The sequence below is a fragment of the Aptenodytes forsteri genome, unplaced genomic scaffold (genome assembly GCF_000699145.1).
Source record: "Aptenodytes forsteri isolate BGI_AS27 unplaced genomic scaffold, ASM69914v1 Scaffold8, whole genome shotgun sequence".
NCBI classification, from domain to species: Eukaryota; Metazoa; Chordata; class Aves; order Sphenisciformes; family Spheniscidae; genus Aptenodytes; species Aptenodytes forsteri.
This window is the reverse complement of record NW_008796218.1, coordinates 1,167,963-1,184,407: the sequence shown is the minus strand read 5'-3', so window position 1 is coordinate 1,184,407 and position 16,445 is coordinate 1,167,963. Positions and strand designations below refer to the sequence as shown.

The 16,445-nt window shown below is 53.6% G+C and overlaps 1 protein-coding gene across 1 annotated transcript; it reads left to right on the top strand.

Annotated features, from left to right (window-relative positions):
* The first annotated feature begins 7,341 nt into the window (after positions 1-7,341).
* IGF2 (insulin like growth factor 2) lies at positions 7,342-15,882 on the top strand. Its single transcript, XM_009288740.2, has 3 exons — positions 7,342-7,505; positions 14,536-14,702; positions 15,162-15,882. Exons 1-3 carry the CDS (start codon positions 7,352-7,354, stop codon positions 15,402-15,404), a joined length of 564 nt encoding a protein of 187 aa, XP_009287015.1. The 5' UTR covers positions 7,342-7,351; the 3' UTR covers positions 15,405-15,882.
* The last annotated feature ends 563 nt before the right edge of the window (positions 15,883-16,445 follow it).

The window sequence follows — 16,445 nt, the reverse complement described above, 5'->3', positions numbered from 1 at the left end:
GCGGCCCCCGGCTGCCCGTGGCGCTCCCTCCGCTCGCGGGGTTGTTTTGGGAGCGGGGAGACGCTCGTAGCGGCGCGGCGCAGGGAAGGGACAGACAGTTCTCCGGCTTCGGAGAGCGGGGAGATTATTAAACTCTCTTCTGCAAAACACTGCGGCGTGTTCGGTCTCGGAGGGATAAAAATACAGAGAGGAAAAACAAGAAAGCGAAGCCAAAATGGAGTGAGAGTTAATGGTTGGCATGCAGCCTTCGACTTTGTGTGATTTTTTTTTTCTTCTTCTTCCTTCCCAGTTGCTTTTCCCTACAGTAATTGTTTTAAGAGCGCAACTTGGAAAGGTTTTAGCACTCTGTTGAGCAGTAGGGAATTGGGGCACATGAGGAAACTCGGATTTAGCGTAACTGTACCAGCAGATGTGGCTGCCTTGCCTCGAGCCAGTGGTACTTAGCAGGGTTTCTGATACGCCAGGTCTCGCTCAGGCGGCGTGGAGCAATTGAGTGTAAAAACAAGGTTTGTGTGGGTGGTTTTAAATGGACACCTCGGGAGAACCACTGCTTTCAACCCTCGAGTTGAAGCTTCCTATACAAAGTCTGTAGTTTTCTTCCAAATGTCGGGATGTGCTTGGGAGGCCAAGGCCTGGTTTTCTTTGGGTTTATTTCTTGTCAGGTTGCGTGTGTGTGTGTGTGTGTTTTTTCCTTTTACTTTGCAGGGTTTGCATGTTGGGTTTTTTATTCCTCCTCTTGCCTTGATTTAGAGTGGAGTTGAGGAGCCTGGGTCGTGGGGTTTTGTGAGGGTTACTTTGTGCTGTGGACATCTGGAGGAATAAAACTGACTGACACTTCTGATTTTAGCTTCACTGAGCTGTTTTGGACCCAACTTGACAATTTTGGTGGGGGTGAATGGGTCAGAGCTGTAAATCTTGCTCCACGTTGTCGACACCCACACAAGTTCACTCAGCCTTTCAAAGGGGCTATCTGGCTCCTGTGAAAATTCATTAAGGGATAAAAGATTTGACACCACAGGTCCCCTCCCACTGCCACATGAAATTTGAGAGCCAAAATGTGTCTGCGTGTGTGTCCCAGTGCTTTTTCTGACAGGTGATCCTTTTTGCAGCCTGGCTGGAGGGCTGCTGCTTTGACCAGGCAAGCCGGAGGTGTCAGTGCATGTCTTCCCATTGATTCCTATAGGCTTCGGAGTGAGCCTGGCTTGCCTCGTGAAGCACCAGAGAAAAGCATTTCTGTACTTTTCTTTTTTTAAATAAAGCAAACACAGCAGGTGAGGTCTTATTTTTAGAGGGACCGAGGAGTTGGTGTGTTTCCAGCAGTGCATACGAGCACTGGAAGTGGCTCACCCTCTCCCCGCTCGTGTCCTGGGACTGACCTCTCCGATCCTTCTTTGGGTTGTCTTTGCTTTTAAAGGCTGCTGTGTGTCTTAATGGGGCAAAGAGATATCGGCCTCCCTCGACACGTTTGCATGAGAGGTCAGGAGAGGTGGGGGGCACCGGGGGAAGAAATCCGCCTTGGCGTTGCAGCCCGGCTGTGAAAGGGTTGAAGCTGCTCTGCCAAGACATAAAGCAAGTTCAACGTGTTGTGGGAATATCACTTGCCAGTAGACTCCAGTCACCACAATTTCTGATTTAACAGCTTAACTTGCTTTAACTTTCCCTGATATACTCCAGGTTTTGGACGGGAATGCAGAAAGGAGAGAGGAACAATAAAGAAAGGGAGTTAAGTGAGGCTACTAAAATGGACTTAAATCCCTTCCCTGGGTCCTGCCAGCTGTCTTTAGAAGAGTTAAGCAAGATTGCATTTCCTTTTTTTTATGCAATAAATCAAATGTTTCTGGGCTGCATACCAAAATTTGTGCAATACGTTCTTACTCCCCAGTGGGGTGAGTAAATGGTACTGAATACCCCATTCACCTTTTTCAGCTTGATTTTTCCACAGCTACGGTAGTCCTTGCTGCAGCACCGATAGATGCGGGGTGCAGGCAGCGCTCCCCTGCCTGCCCTGGCCTCTGTCCCGCAGGCAGAGGGGGCAGGCGTCTCTCCCTTCTCGCAGGATGGGAGGCAGAAAGGTGACCCCCCCAGCGCAGGGCAGAGTGGGCTGCTGATGGGGACAAGCAGTGAAGACAAAAAAGTGAGGGCTAAAAATAGCAGCAGCATTGCCAACCTCAGCCATATAAATGTCATGCGAGCCAGGTGCCAAGAATCAGGAGTTGTTTTTTTTTTTTTTTTTTTTTTTTTTTTTTTTTTTTTTTTTTTTTTTTTTTTTTTTTTTTTTTTTTTTTTTTTTTTTTTTTTTTTTTTTTTTTTTTTTTTTTTTTTTTTTTTTTTTTTTTTTTTTTTTTTTTTTTTTTTTTCAAGCCTGAGCTAAACAGCAAAACCCCTGGTCCTGGGTCGGTTTTATTTGCCTGACAGCACGAAGGTCGAAAGTTTTGTGTTTTGAAGCTTGCTTCTTCCAAGCTGCGGGTTGGAAATCTCATCCTTTCTGTTTTAGATGAAAAGGGAGGCTCTTCTGCAGTACAGCATGTGTCAGCTCCTCTCCCTTCGGGTACCGTTGGGCGCCTCATCCCGGTGCCTCTGCCCAAGATGCAGCCCCAGGGTGGTTTTCGGCTGCCAAGGCACCTGCGTCTCCCCACTGGCCTCTGCTAGCCCTCTGCTACTTGGCACCTCGGGGCGTCATGGCCTGGCGCCCTGTGCGAGGTTGCCTGTGGGCAGGGGCGGCACTTGCTTGGCACATGCGAGGTTGGCGTGCGCCTGCGTCCTGCCCCTTCGGGAGAACTGCACTCAAAACCCGGTCAGCTCCCTGCTCTCCTGGGGCTGCCCTCCGTGAGGAGTAACACAGAGAGACGTTCAGCATCTCTTGCAGGCAATCGTTGGAGTAGCGAAACATCAGTCTGCCCGATTTTTTTTGGAGGGGTGGAGGGTGATGGAGGCTGGGATGCGCAAACTGGGGTTTTCCCATCCTGCACACGCTGCTGGGTTTAGACTGATGACTTTTCACTGTGCTCCCTTTTAAATGCTGCAGTGCTCCACAAAGAAGTGAGATTTTTTTTTTCTTTTTGCTGTCCAAATCCAAATTTTGCAGACTGGGCCATCTGTCAATTCCCTCCTACGTTGTTCTGTTCATATTAAATTGTAATGAAGGCCAGACTGAAGAAGGAATTAGGTCAGACAGGAGGTTTAGTCTCTGTTTTTGGGGAGATGTTTGTTGCCCAAGAGAGGCACCGTGGTTTGGTTGGCTCAGCACAAGCCTGGATGCAAGGGATGCCTGAGCTGTCCTCTGAGATTTGGCAACAGGGCCTTGTAGCATTGTGGCCTCTTGGCCCCCGACTCCCTAGAACTGGACAGAAATCGTCGATCCAACTGATTCTGCAGCAAATCCTGAAAAAATCCTTTAACGGCCTTGGGCAGGAGCGTGGCTCCACTACAAACCTGCCCTCAGGCTCTCCCCCGGCACACCGCAGCTGCTCCAAGAGGGCCCTCTCTGTTGGCGTGTCCCTGCTGGCTGGGGGCTGCCGAGAGGTTTTTGGGGGTTCCCAGCCATGGGTGCAGCAGCCTGTGCTGCGAGGGGGTAATACGCAGGAGACCCAAGGCAGCCAGGAGCATCCCGTGCGCAGCAGCTTGCGGCCAAGCTGGCTCCAGCAGCAGCCTGGCTTCACGCGGGGACCTGAGGATGCGGGGGAAGGCAGGAGAGGGACATGAAGGATGGAGAGCAAAGCAGACCCTTTCAAGGCAAGGAGAGGCCAGTATCGTGCTCTCATGGCTTGTCTGAGCCTCTCCCGTGCCAAGAAGGCTGCTCTCAGGTGCGATTCCCAGGATGTTACAGGGCAGCTGTGCAACTAAGAAATTCCTCTTGCATCACCCTCTTGCACGCCACGTGGGGTCCGAGCCCTCATTAGGAGGCATTCGGTACTCAGGTTGTTGGGCACCTGGCATGTCTCGCACTGCTGTTCCACCGCCCCTGGTTAAAACCGCATCCTGAAGTGTTTGAGCTCTCTGCAGGCACGTGAGGGGGAATGGCAGCCAGCATGGCTGATTCAACCTGCTTTGGCAAGAATGAAACTTTGGTAGGCGTAGCCTCTCTCCTAGTGGAGACGGGACCTTGTCTGCTAGGAAAGCGCCCCGCTTACCTCTTGCTGCCTTATTTCTGTTACATCTCACGTGAGAGAAGCTTTCTAATAAAAACTGAAGGTTTTTCCAGCTGTCGGTGTGAATTTACTCCTGTCCCACAGCTGAGGGGGCTGTCCCTGTCCTAATGTTTGGACTAGAAACCAAAAGCAGTGCTGTCCCATGTTTCCAGTGGAGAATGAAGGCTCGGAGCAGTTCATAAAGAGCTTCGACTCGCAATGCTGAGCAGGATTTGTCCATGATAACTGAAGCCACATGCAACCTGTGCAGCTGGCATGGTGCTTGCGCCGGGTCGTGGGCTGCGGGTACCCAGCTGTGCCATGCCGCCCCATTTTGGGGCACAGCATCTGCTCTGGCAGCTGCGGTGGGGCAGGTGCGAGCTCTCCTGCATGGGTGCTGCTCATCCCTGCTAAGGAGGAGTGGGAGGCGGGAAGGATCGATTGAAAGGTCATCAGGGTGCGTGGAGCTGGTGACTGCACCCTGGGAGCCTGTCTAGCCCTTGGGTGAAGCCAGGGGGCTTTTCCTCTGCAGGGCCAGTAGGGCCAAAGCAAGAGGGAAGGGCTTATGGGATTGGGTTGTGGCTCCATCAAGCTGGAGAGAAACTGCAGTACCGGGTAGTAAATAAAGATGCTTTTTGCTTTGCTGCCCGGTTTCTCATTACACGGCTGCTGGAGGGAGCAGGGAGATGCCAAGGTGACAGCGGTGGAAAGGGCTGGGGTTGATGCGTGGACAAAGGGGGACTTCGTTGCATTGCGCACGTCCACGTTAGCCCGGCTCTGGATGACAGCGTCGGGGCTGTCCCTGTCCTCGTGGCTTCAGGGCGGCTTCCTGGCCAGAGTTACAGGGTGCGTGGGCACCCTAAAAGAGCTCGCAGCGGAGGCAGGGAAGGCTGCCAGGGGCTGCCTTGTGCTTGCGGTGCGGGTTGCACAGGAGCGGGTATTTTCTGAGGAGCACAAGTGTTTTTCCACAGAAGGTATCAGGTCTCCCCAGCATCAGATATCGCCCTGCTGACAAAACCTCGCTCTCCCCTTGCTTCAGAGCATCTCACCCCTTTCTTTGGACTGACTGTGGAGGAAAAACTTGTCACCCGTGCCACCAAGCAAGCCCCTTCTGCGGGGGCTGGCTCTGGCTCGGGGCAGGCCAGCATGCAGCCTGCTCGTTAGCCTCAGTGCTTGCAGCCAGCATGAGCCTAATTGGGGACGGGGGACTATTTGGGTGTCCTGAAGTCCCATGTCAGTGGCTTCAACGGTGGCACTGGCTGGCACACCTCTGCTGCCCCGACAATGAGCTGCCGGCGCTACCTGCGCCCTGGGGACACCAGCAATCAGGAGCTGCATGTGAAAAAAGAGGAAAAAGGGAAAAAAAAAGGAAAGGGAGCAGGATCATTGCTGTCTTGTCAGTTGGAGATCCAGCTACCGATGCTGCCATACCAGGGGCGTGACTCAAGCAGTGCAGGTGATGCTGCGGTCATGTTGGGGAGGCCCAGTAAACACCCGTTAGCCACTTGATAAAGAAATCAAGGTGAGAAGATGTTGGTGGCAAAACACTGCAGCTTGGCAGCATGGTGCAATCATAGCCCGGTGCCATCCCTCTGCTCCTAGTGTAATATAGACCAAAGCTCCCCAGGTGGGCCAAAGGGACCGGTGCTACTGGAAAAACTGGTCCCGGTCCCACCACTTGCTGGTTTGAGCCCAGTTTGTTCCCAGGGCTTCTGCCTCTCTTTTCCAGAGCCCTGGAGGGGTTTTGCCAGCCTTGCTGGTCTCTGCCAGCACAGGCTGAGCAATACAATGGGCATCGAAGCTTATATGGGGGGAGATGCCCACCTCAGCCCACCCAGACCTTGCAGCCTCCGTTTTGGCTTTTCTTGCTGCTGATCCCTGTCCTCCTGCTGCTCAGAAGAGCTTGTGACTTGTAAGCATGGCACATTTCTAGCAGCAACGATTTGAGCTACGTGATAGTAAATAATTGGTAGCAAGGGTGGCTTTATTGCTGGCAGGACTGTAGCGGGGCCCCAGGGGAGCTGGGCTAATTTCCTGGCTGTGCTGCAGACTTCCCCCGTGACCTTGGGTGAGTCATTTAATCTATCCTGGGCTTCGGCTCCATCTCTGAGCATCCCGGGGGGGTGAGGTAATATTCATTAACTGATATTATTCTCGAGTTGCTCAGATGCTATGGTGACGAAGGCTGGATGTGAAACCCAGCGTCTTAGCTGAGCATTAGCGGGGAGAGGGGACGCTCCGCTTGAGATTTAGCATTGCCCCACGCCGACTGCTATTTTGCCATACTTCCCCTCTTCATTTTGAGCTGACCTGTCTGGCCACCATCATTATTTAGCTGTATATATACAGTGATGCTCATCAGTGAGAGACTATAATGCTTGGAACCATCCATGGGTTTTGCCTCATCCAGTGAGGCAATAGCACCCTCACTTTACACCTGCAGAAGCTGACACAAAGGTAAAGCTGTTTGCTGGAGCTGAGTCAGGGGAAATCTTTGGGTTAGTTAGCAAATATCCAGAGAGTTTCTTTTTTAATCCTCTGTGCCGGCTCATACCCCCTTGGCCCTCCTTGGTAATGCCTCAGGCGCATTTCTTGTGGGACCGCTCTGCTCCTGAGGGATGTCTTCTAGGTCCTGGCTTTCGTCAGCAAATATGGCTTGTGCAATCAGCCCCTTGATTGCCCAAGCCTCAGCCATGCAGGTCTCTCGCACACCTGGGACGAAGGCTGCCGCTCCCTGGCAAAACCCAGCTTTCCTCAAAAGCAACCCTAGGACAGGTTGAAACTTCATTTGTTTCTGCTTTGGGGGAAAATGTGTTCAGGTAGGACATGAAAACCTGTCATCAGAACTGAAAAAAAAATACCTCCTGATAATAATTTGAATGATTTCCCATGTAAAAGGGAGAAAAAATAAAAAATCACACTGTTGAAAGAGCAGGGGGAATAAAAGCCTTTCAGAGGTAGGCTGAAGTGGGATTTTCCAATAGAAAAACTGCTTCAATGCAAACCTTGTCTGGCCGGAGCGGCTGACCAGCGGGCAAGCACAGGGAGCCAGCCTCGCACCAGCGACCGGCTCAGCACTGTCGGTCCTTCCCTGCAGCATCCCGACATGTCCAGGCATCAAACCCCAGGAGTGCTGTGGGCAGGGGGGCATTGCCCGGAGGAGGTGGCAGAGAGGGGTCTCTCACGCTGTGTTAACACTGTGCCTCTTTCCCCAGGTGCAGAGGATGTGTGCGGTGAGGCGGATGCTGCTGCTGCTGCTGGCTTTCCTGGCCTACGCACTGGATTCGGCTGCGGCGTATGGCACGGCGGAGACCCTCTGTGGTGGGGAGCTGGTGGACACGCTGCAGTTCGTCTGCGGGGACAGGGGCTTCTACTTCAGTAAGTGCCAGGCAGCTGCCAGTAGTGGGCAGGATGCTGCCCCCACCCTGTGCCTTGCTTTGGTGGAGCTGGGCCGGGAGTGAAAGGAGGGGTTTCCCAGCCCGGTGCTTTTCATGTTTGCGTTGTACATGGCAGTAGGCCAGGAGAGGAGCAAGAAAAGCGACGTGCTCAAGGTGACATGCACCCACCTCGCGCCGGTTTTGGGGACTGTCCATGGGGAAACCGTGTCCTGCATTTGATGCTCGGGAAAGTCAAATATCACTGGGGAGCCATAGGTGGTTGGCTCACCGGCGATACGGGCAAGTCATTAAAATAACGAGGATGTCTGCAGCCAGCTCTCTGCTGAGCTGGGGCGCTGGCTTATTTTTAAACCTTGCTGTCTAATCGCTGCATCCTGGGAGCAGGCAGGGAGCTGAACGCTCCCTCTTTCTGGGCAGGCTTTGCTTGGGTGTAGCAGCAGCTTCTAGGCTGCTCCCAAAATACGCTTTGTGGCCTCCTGGCTACCTGCTGGTGAACCTGTCACTGAATAGTGATGTCTTACCCTTTTGCCGTGCAGCTAGTACCAAAAAAATGCAGCGTTGTTGTTGTCCACAGAGTGCAGGTGGCTTCAGGACAGTTGGCTGGAGCGGGCTTTCCACCAGGATGCTTTGGGGGTTTGGACCATTGGCATTAGCAGTACAACAGCTTAGCTGGTAAACAGGGAGGAGGAGTAAACCAGTAGTGATGGATGCTCAGCAATCTGTGGGTGGAGGTGCCTTGAGTGTGATGCCTTGTTCTGGTGTTTCAGTTCCCTGCTTTGCCTGGGAGAGGGAAGATCCTGTGTCTTGCTGCCCACTGAGGACTGAACCACAGAGTGACTGACTGCGGGAAAGATGCAAAGCCAAACAGGGGGGAAGAGGACGGAGATACTAGCTGCACATGGTGCCATGCATTTGGCAGTCTTGCCTCTGCCTTGGGAAAAGGAATTAAAAAGTTGCTTTCAAGTAACAGGGTGTTGTTTGGAGTAGTGGAGTCGAGAGCCAGCCTCCCTCTCCTCCCAGTCTGCCTGTGCAGGGAACGGGGCGCTGCAAAGTTAGGAGACGACCCTGGATATCCCTTCCCATCCTGGGTGCTCAGCCAGACTTGGCTGACGCTGCCTGCTGAGGTTGGGCGGGGAGAGGTGCAGGGATCCCGCATCCAGCAGCAGTCAGGGTTTGGGCTGTGTAATTTTGGGCAGGCGGTTGGGCTGCAGGTGGCTTTGCAGCTATCGGGGGGGTGGTTGCCCTGCCCCATCCCAGCTGAGCAGCGGGATGCTTTCATGACCCCCTGGGTGTTGCGGGCAGGCAGTGCTTTTGGGGACACCCTGGGCGCGCTTCCTTCTTCTCACCGAGCTGAGCGACGAGGGTTTGCACATCAGCTGCCCTTCCTCTTCTCATCTCCCCCTTCCACCTTTCCTCCACCAATGAGCCCCGCACTAGAGCTCGGCCAAGGCGGCGGGTCCGGGGCTGGCCTTGCCGGCGTGGCAAAGAGGCAAACTCCTCTCCCACTCTCACACCTCTTCCTCTCCCTCTATATATAGAGGAGCATCCGTCTCTCTCCTGTGGTTTCTCTTCCCTCCTCCCCCTCTCTGAGGATGAAAGGGAATGGGGCTTTTGTTTTATGGACAAATTGACCTCAAATAACCCAGCTGTCCAGGCCAAAATAAAAACACTTTTGAAGGCAGACAAGTCGCTTGATGCCAAGTGGCCAGTCTGGTGCTTGCAAGGGGATTCTTGCTTTTTTTTTTGTCCTCTCCCATCCCCCCTTCTTCTTTTTGAATATTTCTGGAGAGCCCAGGTGCTGGGGGATGAAGCAAAGTCCCCCCAGTCCTGTATTTTAACTCCTTCAGCATCTGACCAGCTTGTGCCGTGCAGGGCTGAAGACGTTTGGGCGATGGCTCTACTTGATGAAGGGTTTGGACACCCTGAGCTCACCTCATTTTTTCCCTTTATCTCCATCAGTTGGCCTCATAAAGTGATTAATTCTCCTGACCATATTCATCTTCACTCCTAAACCCTCCTGGCTACACTATTGTCACCATGTAGGCTCGATAGGGCACGGTTATGTCGCACGATTGTGCATTTACGTCTTAAAACTGGGCCTGGGTTTGTCATGAGCACTTCTCAGCATGGGATGTGTGACCTGATGAGCAGCCTGTGCTAATGCAGTCATTCATACGGGAGGTAAATAACTTGGGCAGCCTTGTCCTGCAGGTACAGGTGGGCCCCGCTTGCTGGACGGGGCTTGTTGCAAGCATTCGACTGGTAATCTCAGAAAAAATAAAAATGGTATGAAAATCTGTTATTGGTTTTCTGCTGCAGTGGTGACTTAAGTACTTAAACGATGCTCTGCATTCTTACAAGGGAGCACTTACCTAGCAAAGCTAGCTCTGAAATACAGCACTGTTTGTATCCATGCAAGGGGATGCAGCATACCGACGGTGTTTCATGCCCCTCCAGCATCTGGCAACAGGGAAATATGCAACCTAGACTGAGCAGGGTGCACCCCCTGATAACCGGGATGCCCATCTGTCTGCTGGCGTGGGAAGTGAGTCCCAGCCCCCAGGTGCCCTTGGAGGCATCGTGGCTGGCAGGTGCTTAGGGCTGAGGATGTTGAAGCTGCCTCCGAGAGCTGGGGCTGCAGAAGAGCTGCACCAACATGGGCAGGAGCTGGCAGCGCTGGGGTTACCCAGCCACGGTATGCGGGGTGGGCACGATGGATGTGCACCACACCAGCCCCGCGCTGCATCCTGGGGGTGCCTGGGCAAGCTGCAGCTGGAGCTGTGCATGCTTTGCTCTCTGCCTCTGCCGTGACTCCTCCCCTCCGTGACTTTAAGGCTTTTGGGGCTGGCCCGCAGGTGCTGGCAAGGTGGTGTCATCCCACCGTGGCACTGCGGCAGGGTCAGGACCCCCTCTCCCTCCTCCCTGGCACCCACCCTGGGGACAGTGGTGCAGCCTGCGGAGGGATGCTGAGCGCAGCCCCAAGTGAAAAAAGCGGGGCAGGTCGTGAGGAAGCCTCGGCCGCAAAGTTGTTGTCATGCAATGCTGGCAGGGAGGGGAGAAGGGGCTGCAGGGGTAGAGGCGTCCGACTTCTCTGTAAACAACAGCTCCTGTTTCCTCCTTTCCAACAGCTGATAAGAATTTAGCTCTTTGCAGCCGCTTGTGCTGACGGGGCACATTCTTGCGCACCCGCCGCTCCTCCGAATAATACTAGGAAAAAGCAGGGGGGAAAGTGCGGTGCCGGGGTGGGGGAGGGCCAGGCCGGGGGCACTGGGACAGGGCCCGGTGCCGCACAAAGGCCCCCTTGTTGCTCCCGACATTCCTGTGACAGGGGCACAGGGACTATTTACACCCAAAGTCCCCTTCCACTCGGCTTGCCGCCTGATTGACTGGAGGAGAGGGGACCCGGCCAGGGTGGCACCGGCACCGCACACCCCTCCCCGCGGCATCTGTCCAGCCCCGGTGAGGGTGGGGAGCCCAGAGCAGCAGGGTGGCGATGCCAAGGAAAGGACCCTCCTGTCCCCTTGGCGGCCACGGCAGTGCCACCACCTCCGGCACGGAGGCATAGCTGAGCTGCAGGTATGCGGCCTCCGGGTTCTCCCAGAAGCAGGTTTGGCTTTGCACTGCTGCTGGGATGCCCAGCTCTCCCTGTCAGGATAGCCCGCTGCTGGATGGGAGTAACCCCGGGCAGCCGGAAGGCTTTGCATCACTGGGCTTTGCATCATGGGGCTCAGCCCCTCAACAGAGCTGTGGGAGGTTTTGGTGGAGCACAATTTGGGGAAAAAGAGAGCATAGCCATTCATTGAAGGCTGAGAGGAAGCGCATTTCCTCAGGAGGAGGCGGTCATCGCTGCAACGGGAAGTGGCTCGCGCGCCCTGGCAGTGCCACAGCCCACTGCCCACACAGCTCTCCCCTGGCAGGCAAGGGATGGAGAGGCAAAATCCTCCCTGGGTGTGGCAGTGGCAGTAAAGCGAGATGCCATCCATGGGCAAAAGCCAGGAAATTCAACCTTTAGTCCATGTGTAAATCGTGGTATGGAACAAACACTTTTTCCAATCCAGGTCAGCAGTGATATTACTGTTAACCAGCAATGTCCTGGCATCTCTTCCCTGGGTTGTTGTCTCCAGGAACTTTCTGGGACTAAATCCCTGTTTGTTATTTTTGCCTATTTTTTTTTCCCAAAGTAACTCTCCTACAGAGGATTGTATTGGCATTTGGCGAGATCCGTACGGACAATTATGTAATGGGAAATGTGCCCTATCGGACCGTCGCAGTGGAGCTGGCAGTGGCACCAGCAAGGGGAACGGCATGCAGCAGCTTTATGCAAGAGAGAAGGGGCAGCGCATCGGAGCCGGGGGCCACACATGTGCCCGCAGGCTGGGAAGGGGCAGCAAGTGGGAGGAAGGGGCCGTGCTGCGGTGGTGATCCCTGCAGGGAGCTCACTCTGGTGGTGCCACACCTGGGTGTTTGCAAACATGTGCTGCCATGATCTTCCTGTGCGCTCCCATGACAGAAAGTGCCCTTGATGGCAAGGCGGTGAAAATGGTCCTGCTTTGCTTGTTGTTTTTTCCCCCCACTCTTCTTTCCAGCAAACACATAGCTGCAAGTGGGCAACTTCTGTTTTCGAGAGGAGACATGTAACCTTTCAAAACCTCGACTTCTCCCTGGACCATGCGTGTCGTCATTTGTGCAACCTTCTGTTCAGCAGGAGTGTGAATGCAGCCCTCTGGGGATGTGCTAGCAAGAGGGGGTGACTTTAATTTTTTCTCTTTTCCTTCCAAACTCTCCTTCTGCCTGTGCTCAGGATGCCTTTCTGGAGCAGCCTAATGCTTCAGCAACCTGCCGCACACGCAGGTTTGGGCGCTGGGGTCAATAGGTGCTGAGTGGGGGCCATATGCGGTGCGGGATGTCGATGGCAGCGCAGGTCTCCCATGGACCTCGCTGGGCATCGCGTGCATATGGAAGAATACGTGCACCTGGCCCCAAGCTGGCTCCTCTCCGCTGTCTCCCTTGGGCATTGCCACTTGGATTGCCTGCACCGACATCGCTTGTACGGCTGAGGGCACCCAACACACCTGCCCTGCCTTTAAAGGGAGGGCCCAATCCAGCTTGCTTGTTGGCCACAAGCATTTACAGAGAGAAAATTAAACTCCTAACAATGCTTCCTTCACTGAGCCTTTACAAGAGGGAACCATCCTTCTCACCTTCCTGCAGGGCTGGCTAAAAGTCGTGCCTGAAATTTTTCCAGAGAAAAAGAAAAAGAAAAAGAAAAAGAAAAAGAAAAAGAAAAAGAAAAAGAAAAAGAGAAAAAGAAAAAGAGAAAAAGAAAAAGAAGGTGGTGGCGCAGGGGGGACGAGTGTGGAAAATAGAGCATTTGAAATGACTCCCGAAGGCAGACTGCATGGTATGAGTCAGCTGCCCCACCGCCCTGCGCCCTGATGCCATGTTTGCTCTCGCAACCTTTGAGTGCGGCGTCAATGCACCAGCGTGGAGCAGCGGGCTCCCCGCCGATGGGGGCACGGCTGATTCTAACAGAGAGCGGGTGCCCTGCCCGGCTTCGCTATTGCAGAGCCTGCAATGAGATACGGTTGCGGGGTTTTGCATGCCAGCATTGCATACACAGGGCTGTATTGTGCATGCAGGGCTGCGTTGAACTTGCAGGGCTGCGTTGCACATGCATGTTTGCATTGCACATATGGGGCTGCTTTTCACATGTGCACTGCATGCACAGAAAACTCCTGTGCTTTGCACTTTGTCCTGAGGCACTTTGGGTGGGCACCCAGATGGGGTACCTCCCGGAGAAATTGGTCAGCACCTTGCAAACTGGGGCCCTTAAATCTTCACCAAGGCCAAATACTTGAGCACCTGCTTCATCCAGAGCATGTGGGGGGATCGTGGGTTGTGCATGGGGCCAACGTGGACCATTTTGTGCGTTCCCACAGGCCTGCTGGGAGGCAGGGTCTCGGCTGAGCCCATGCCCAAATTCTCCGATCCAGGATGTGGTACCGGATTGTGTTTGCAAGCCCTGCTGGTGCCGGCCTCTGCTCCCCTCCCTTGGAGCACCTTGTGCTGAGAAGAGGTGCTTGTGGCAGCGTGCAGAGCTCCTGTTGCAAACCCCACAACAGCACAAGCGCATAACACGCCATGTGCGAAGGCCCGAAGAAAATCCTATCATTTTGGGCCAGTTTACATTTTGGAAGTTGCAATTCCCAAGCAAATTTGTTTTGCATCAGAAATTCAAATTTGCCCATCTCTTATTTCAAGAGGGGGAGGAAAACCAGTAAAACTGATGTAAGCTTTTCCTTTGGAGAGTTTTGGCTGTCATTAAGTGGTGACATGAAATGCACTCAGTTGTTGCTGCACCGGACACGGGCTTTCGCATCCTTCTGCAGGCAGAAACGGGAGAGGAACCCTTATTAAAAGATTAAGTTTAATAGCTATTCTTGGCGGGTGTGGGAGCCTGTATTCTTTCTGCAGCTGTCTCAGAGCTGTCCCATCTGGTAAAATTTAGCCGCCTTGGTTCGTTTCACCTGCCTGAGCATCGACCCGTTGGAGGGAGGTTGGCAGCCACAACGCCGTGCTGCTTCTTTCTAATAAAACTCGCTTGCCAGGATCAACATCGGAGACGGTCGCAGTAATCGGCACAGTGCTGGCGGCTGGGCTGGGCTTGAGCTTCCTCGCTTTAGCTGCGCCCAAAAAGGCCGCCTGTGCCAGAGGTATAGAAGGGGAATAAATCACCGCCATATAAAGCGCCTTTAATTAGCACCGCACGCATGCAGGGAGCCCTGTTGGCATCAACAGCATTTGTCTGGGAAAGTCTTAATGTGAAACTTGGCCAGTTTGCGGGCGCGTGTTGGCTGATCTGGGAGAAGCGCTGCTATTTTTGAAGTGTGTGGGACACACCGGTCTCCAGTGGCTGGTGCAGGGATGCCTACAAGGGGATGGGTGCCGTGGAGGGGGCAAGAGGGTTCAGTCCAGGTTGGCGGCTAACGCCGGGGTCTCTGCCATTGCAGGTAGACCAGTGGGACGAAATAACCGGCGGATCAACCGGGGGATCGTGGAGGAGTGCTGCTTTCGGAGCTGCGACCTGGCTCTGCTGGAAACCTACTGTGCCAAGTCCGTCAAGTCCGAGCGTGACCTCTCCGCCACCTCCCTGGTGGGCCTGCCGGCACTCAACAAGGTAGGGGGGCTGTGCCAGGATGGCAGCCCTTCTCTGAAATAAATAGCAAGAGAAAAGATGAGAAGGCCGTGGGTGGGAGAGGACAAATCCTAGCTGCAAGGTCTGCTGCTTCTGCAGAGCCTTTAAGAGCTGGCAACCATTGGCAATTCATGCCAAATACCCTGCAGAAAGTCAGCTTTTAATAAATTGGAGGACCAGAGGTGGGCTGGATCACAGAATCATAGAATAGTCTGGGTTGGAAAGGACCACTAAAGGTCATCTAGTCCAACCCCCCTGCAATGAGCAGGGACATCTTCAACTAGATCGAGTTGCTCAAAGCCCCATCCAACCTGACCTTGAATCTTTCCAGGGATGGGGCAATGTTTCCATGGGATGGATGGAGCTCAGAGGGGGGGACCCCTACCCGGAGGGTGGGCAGGCTTGCGGCAAGGCTGACGTTGCTATCCTGTCCCTTTGCAGGAGAGCTTCCAGAAGCCCTCACACGCCAAGTACTCCAAATACGACGTGTGGCAGAAGAAGAGCTCCCAGCGGCTGCAGCGGGAGGTGCCCAGCATCCTGCGGGCTCGCCAGTACCGGTGGCAGGCGGAGGGGCTGCAAGCGGCCGAGGAAGCCAAGGCGCTGCACCGTCCCCTCATCTCCCTGCCCAGCCAGAGGCCCCCGGCAGTGCGAGCCTCCCCTGAAACGGCTGGCCCCCAGAAATGAACCCTGACTAGCCATCTTGATTTTTTCTCCCCGGGGGGAGGGTGGCGAGACCCGGCCCCCGAGCCCCTCCGTCCCCGGGGCCGCCGAGCCGAGGAGCGGGGTGGCAGGGCACTCTCACGCTGCTCCGGCCCCAACCAAACAACTGACACAGCAAGGAGGGGATGGCAGCGGCGGCGGTGGTGGCAGCGAGCAGCGCCGCTCCCGCGGCATCGTCCTTTTGGGGTGGGGGGGAGGGTTGTTTTGTTTCCCAGGCCTGTTTCGTTCCCCCGCACCCCCAGTATTTCCAAGCCTGTACTTGCAAAGGGACAGTTTGGCACTTGAACTTTTTGCTGCCGGGCACTGTGTGACATCCCTGGTGCCAACGCCAGAAGACAAAAGAAAGAGCAAGAGGGAAAAAGGATATGAAGCTAAAATTTTTTTTTAATCTTTTTTTTCTCGAGAAGAGAGTCCATTCCATGTCTTTCTTGACAATAAAGTGGAAAAAAAAATAAAATGGGGAGAAATATTGAGGGATATAATTTTTTCACCTCATTCCCACCCCACTTTTTTCTTCTTTTTTTTTTTCTTTTGGTTTTCTTATTTTTATAAGTTTCTTTTGCACCTTTAAAAGAAAAACGTACCTGAGAAGAAGTTCTGAGGAGCCCCCATCTGCATTTTTGTGTGTGTGCTTCATTACAAGATTCCAAATCGACTTGCACCTTTTTGAAATCATCTATGAAGTGAGAAAGAGAGGAAGAGGAGAGAGAAAGCGAGAAAGAGAGAAGAAAAAGGAAAGGGGAAAGAAGAAAAAAAAAGAAAAAAGTGAGCTGATGCTCACTTTAAATGGAGGAGGCGTCTGCATTGCACATTTGCCACGGATTTAGTTGATTTATATATATAATATATTATATAACTTTTTTGGCAAAAAAAGCACTATTTTTATGGGACATTTTGTGTAGTATCTGAAGAGGGATTGTAATGTTTAAAATGTGTTATGGTGCTAAAGTAAGTTGGAAGGGAAAAAACCCAGAAATAGCAAGGGAGGGTGGGGAGGGAAGGACA

Coding starts and splice junctions, on each gene's coding strand:
- IGF2 (XM_009288740.2), top strand. CDS start 7,352: ATGTGTGCGGTGAGGCGGATGCTGCTGCTGCTGCTGGCTTTCCTGGCC. Junction 7,506..14,535: donor GGACAGGGGCTTCTACTTCA/GTAAGTGCCAGG, acceptor CTGCCATTGCAG/GTAGACCAGTGGGACGAAAT. Junction 14,703..15,161: donor GCCTGCCGGCACTCAACAAG/GTAGGGGGGCTG, acceptor GTCCCTTTGCAG/GAGAGCTTCCAGAAGCCCTC.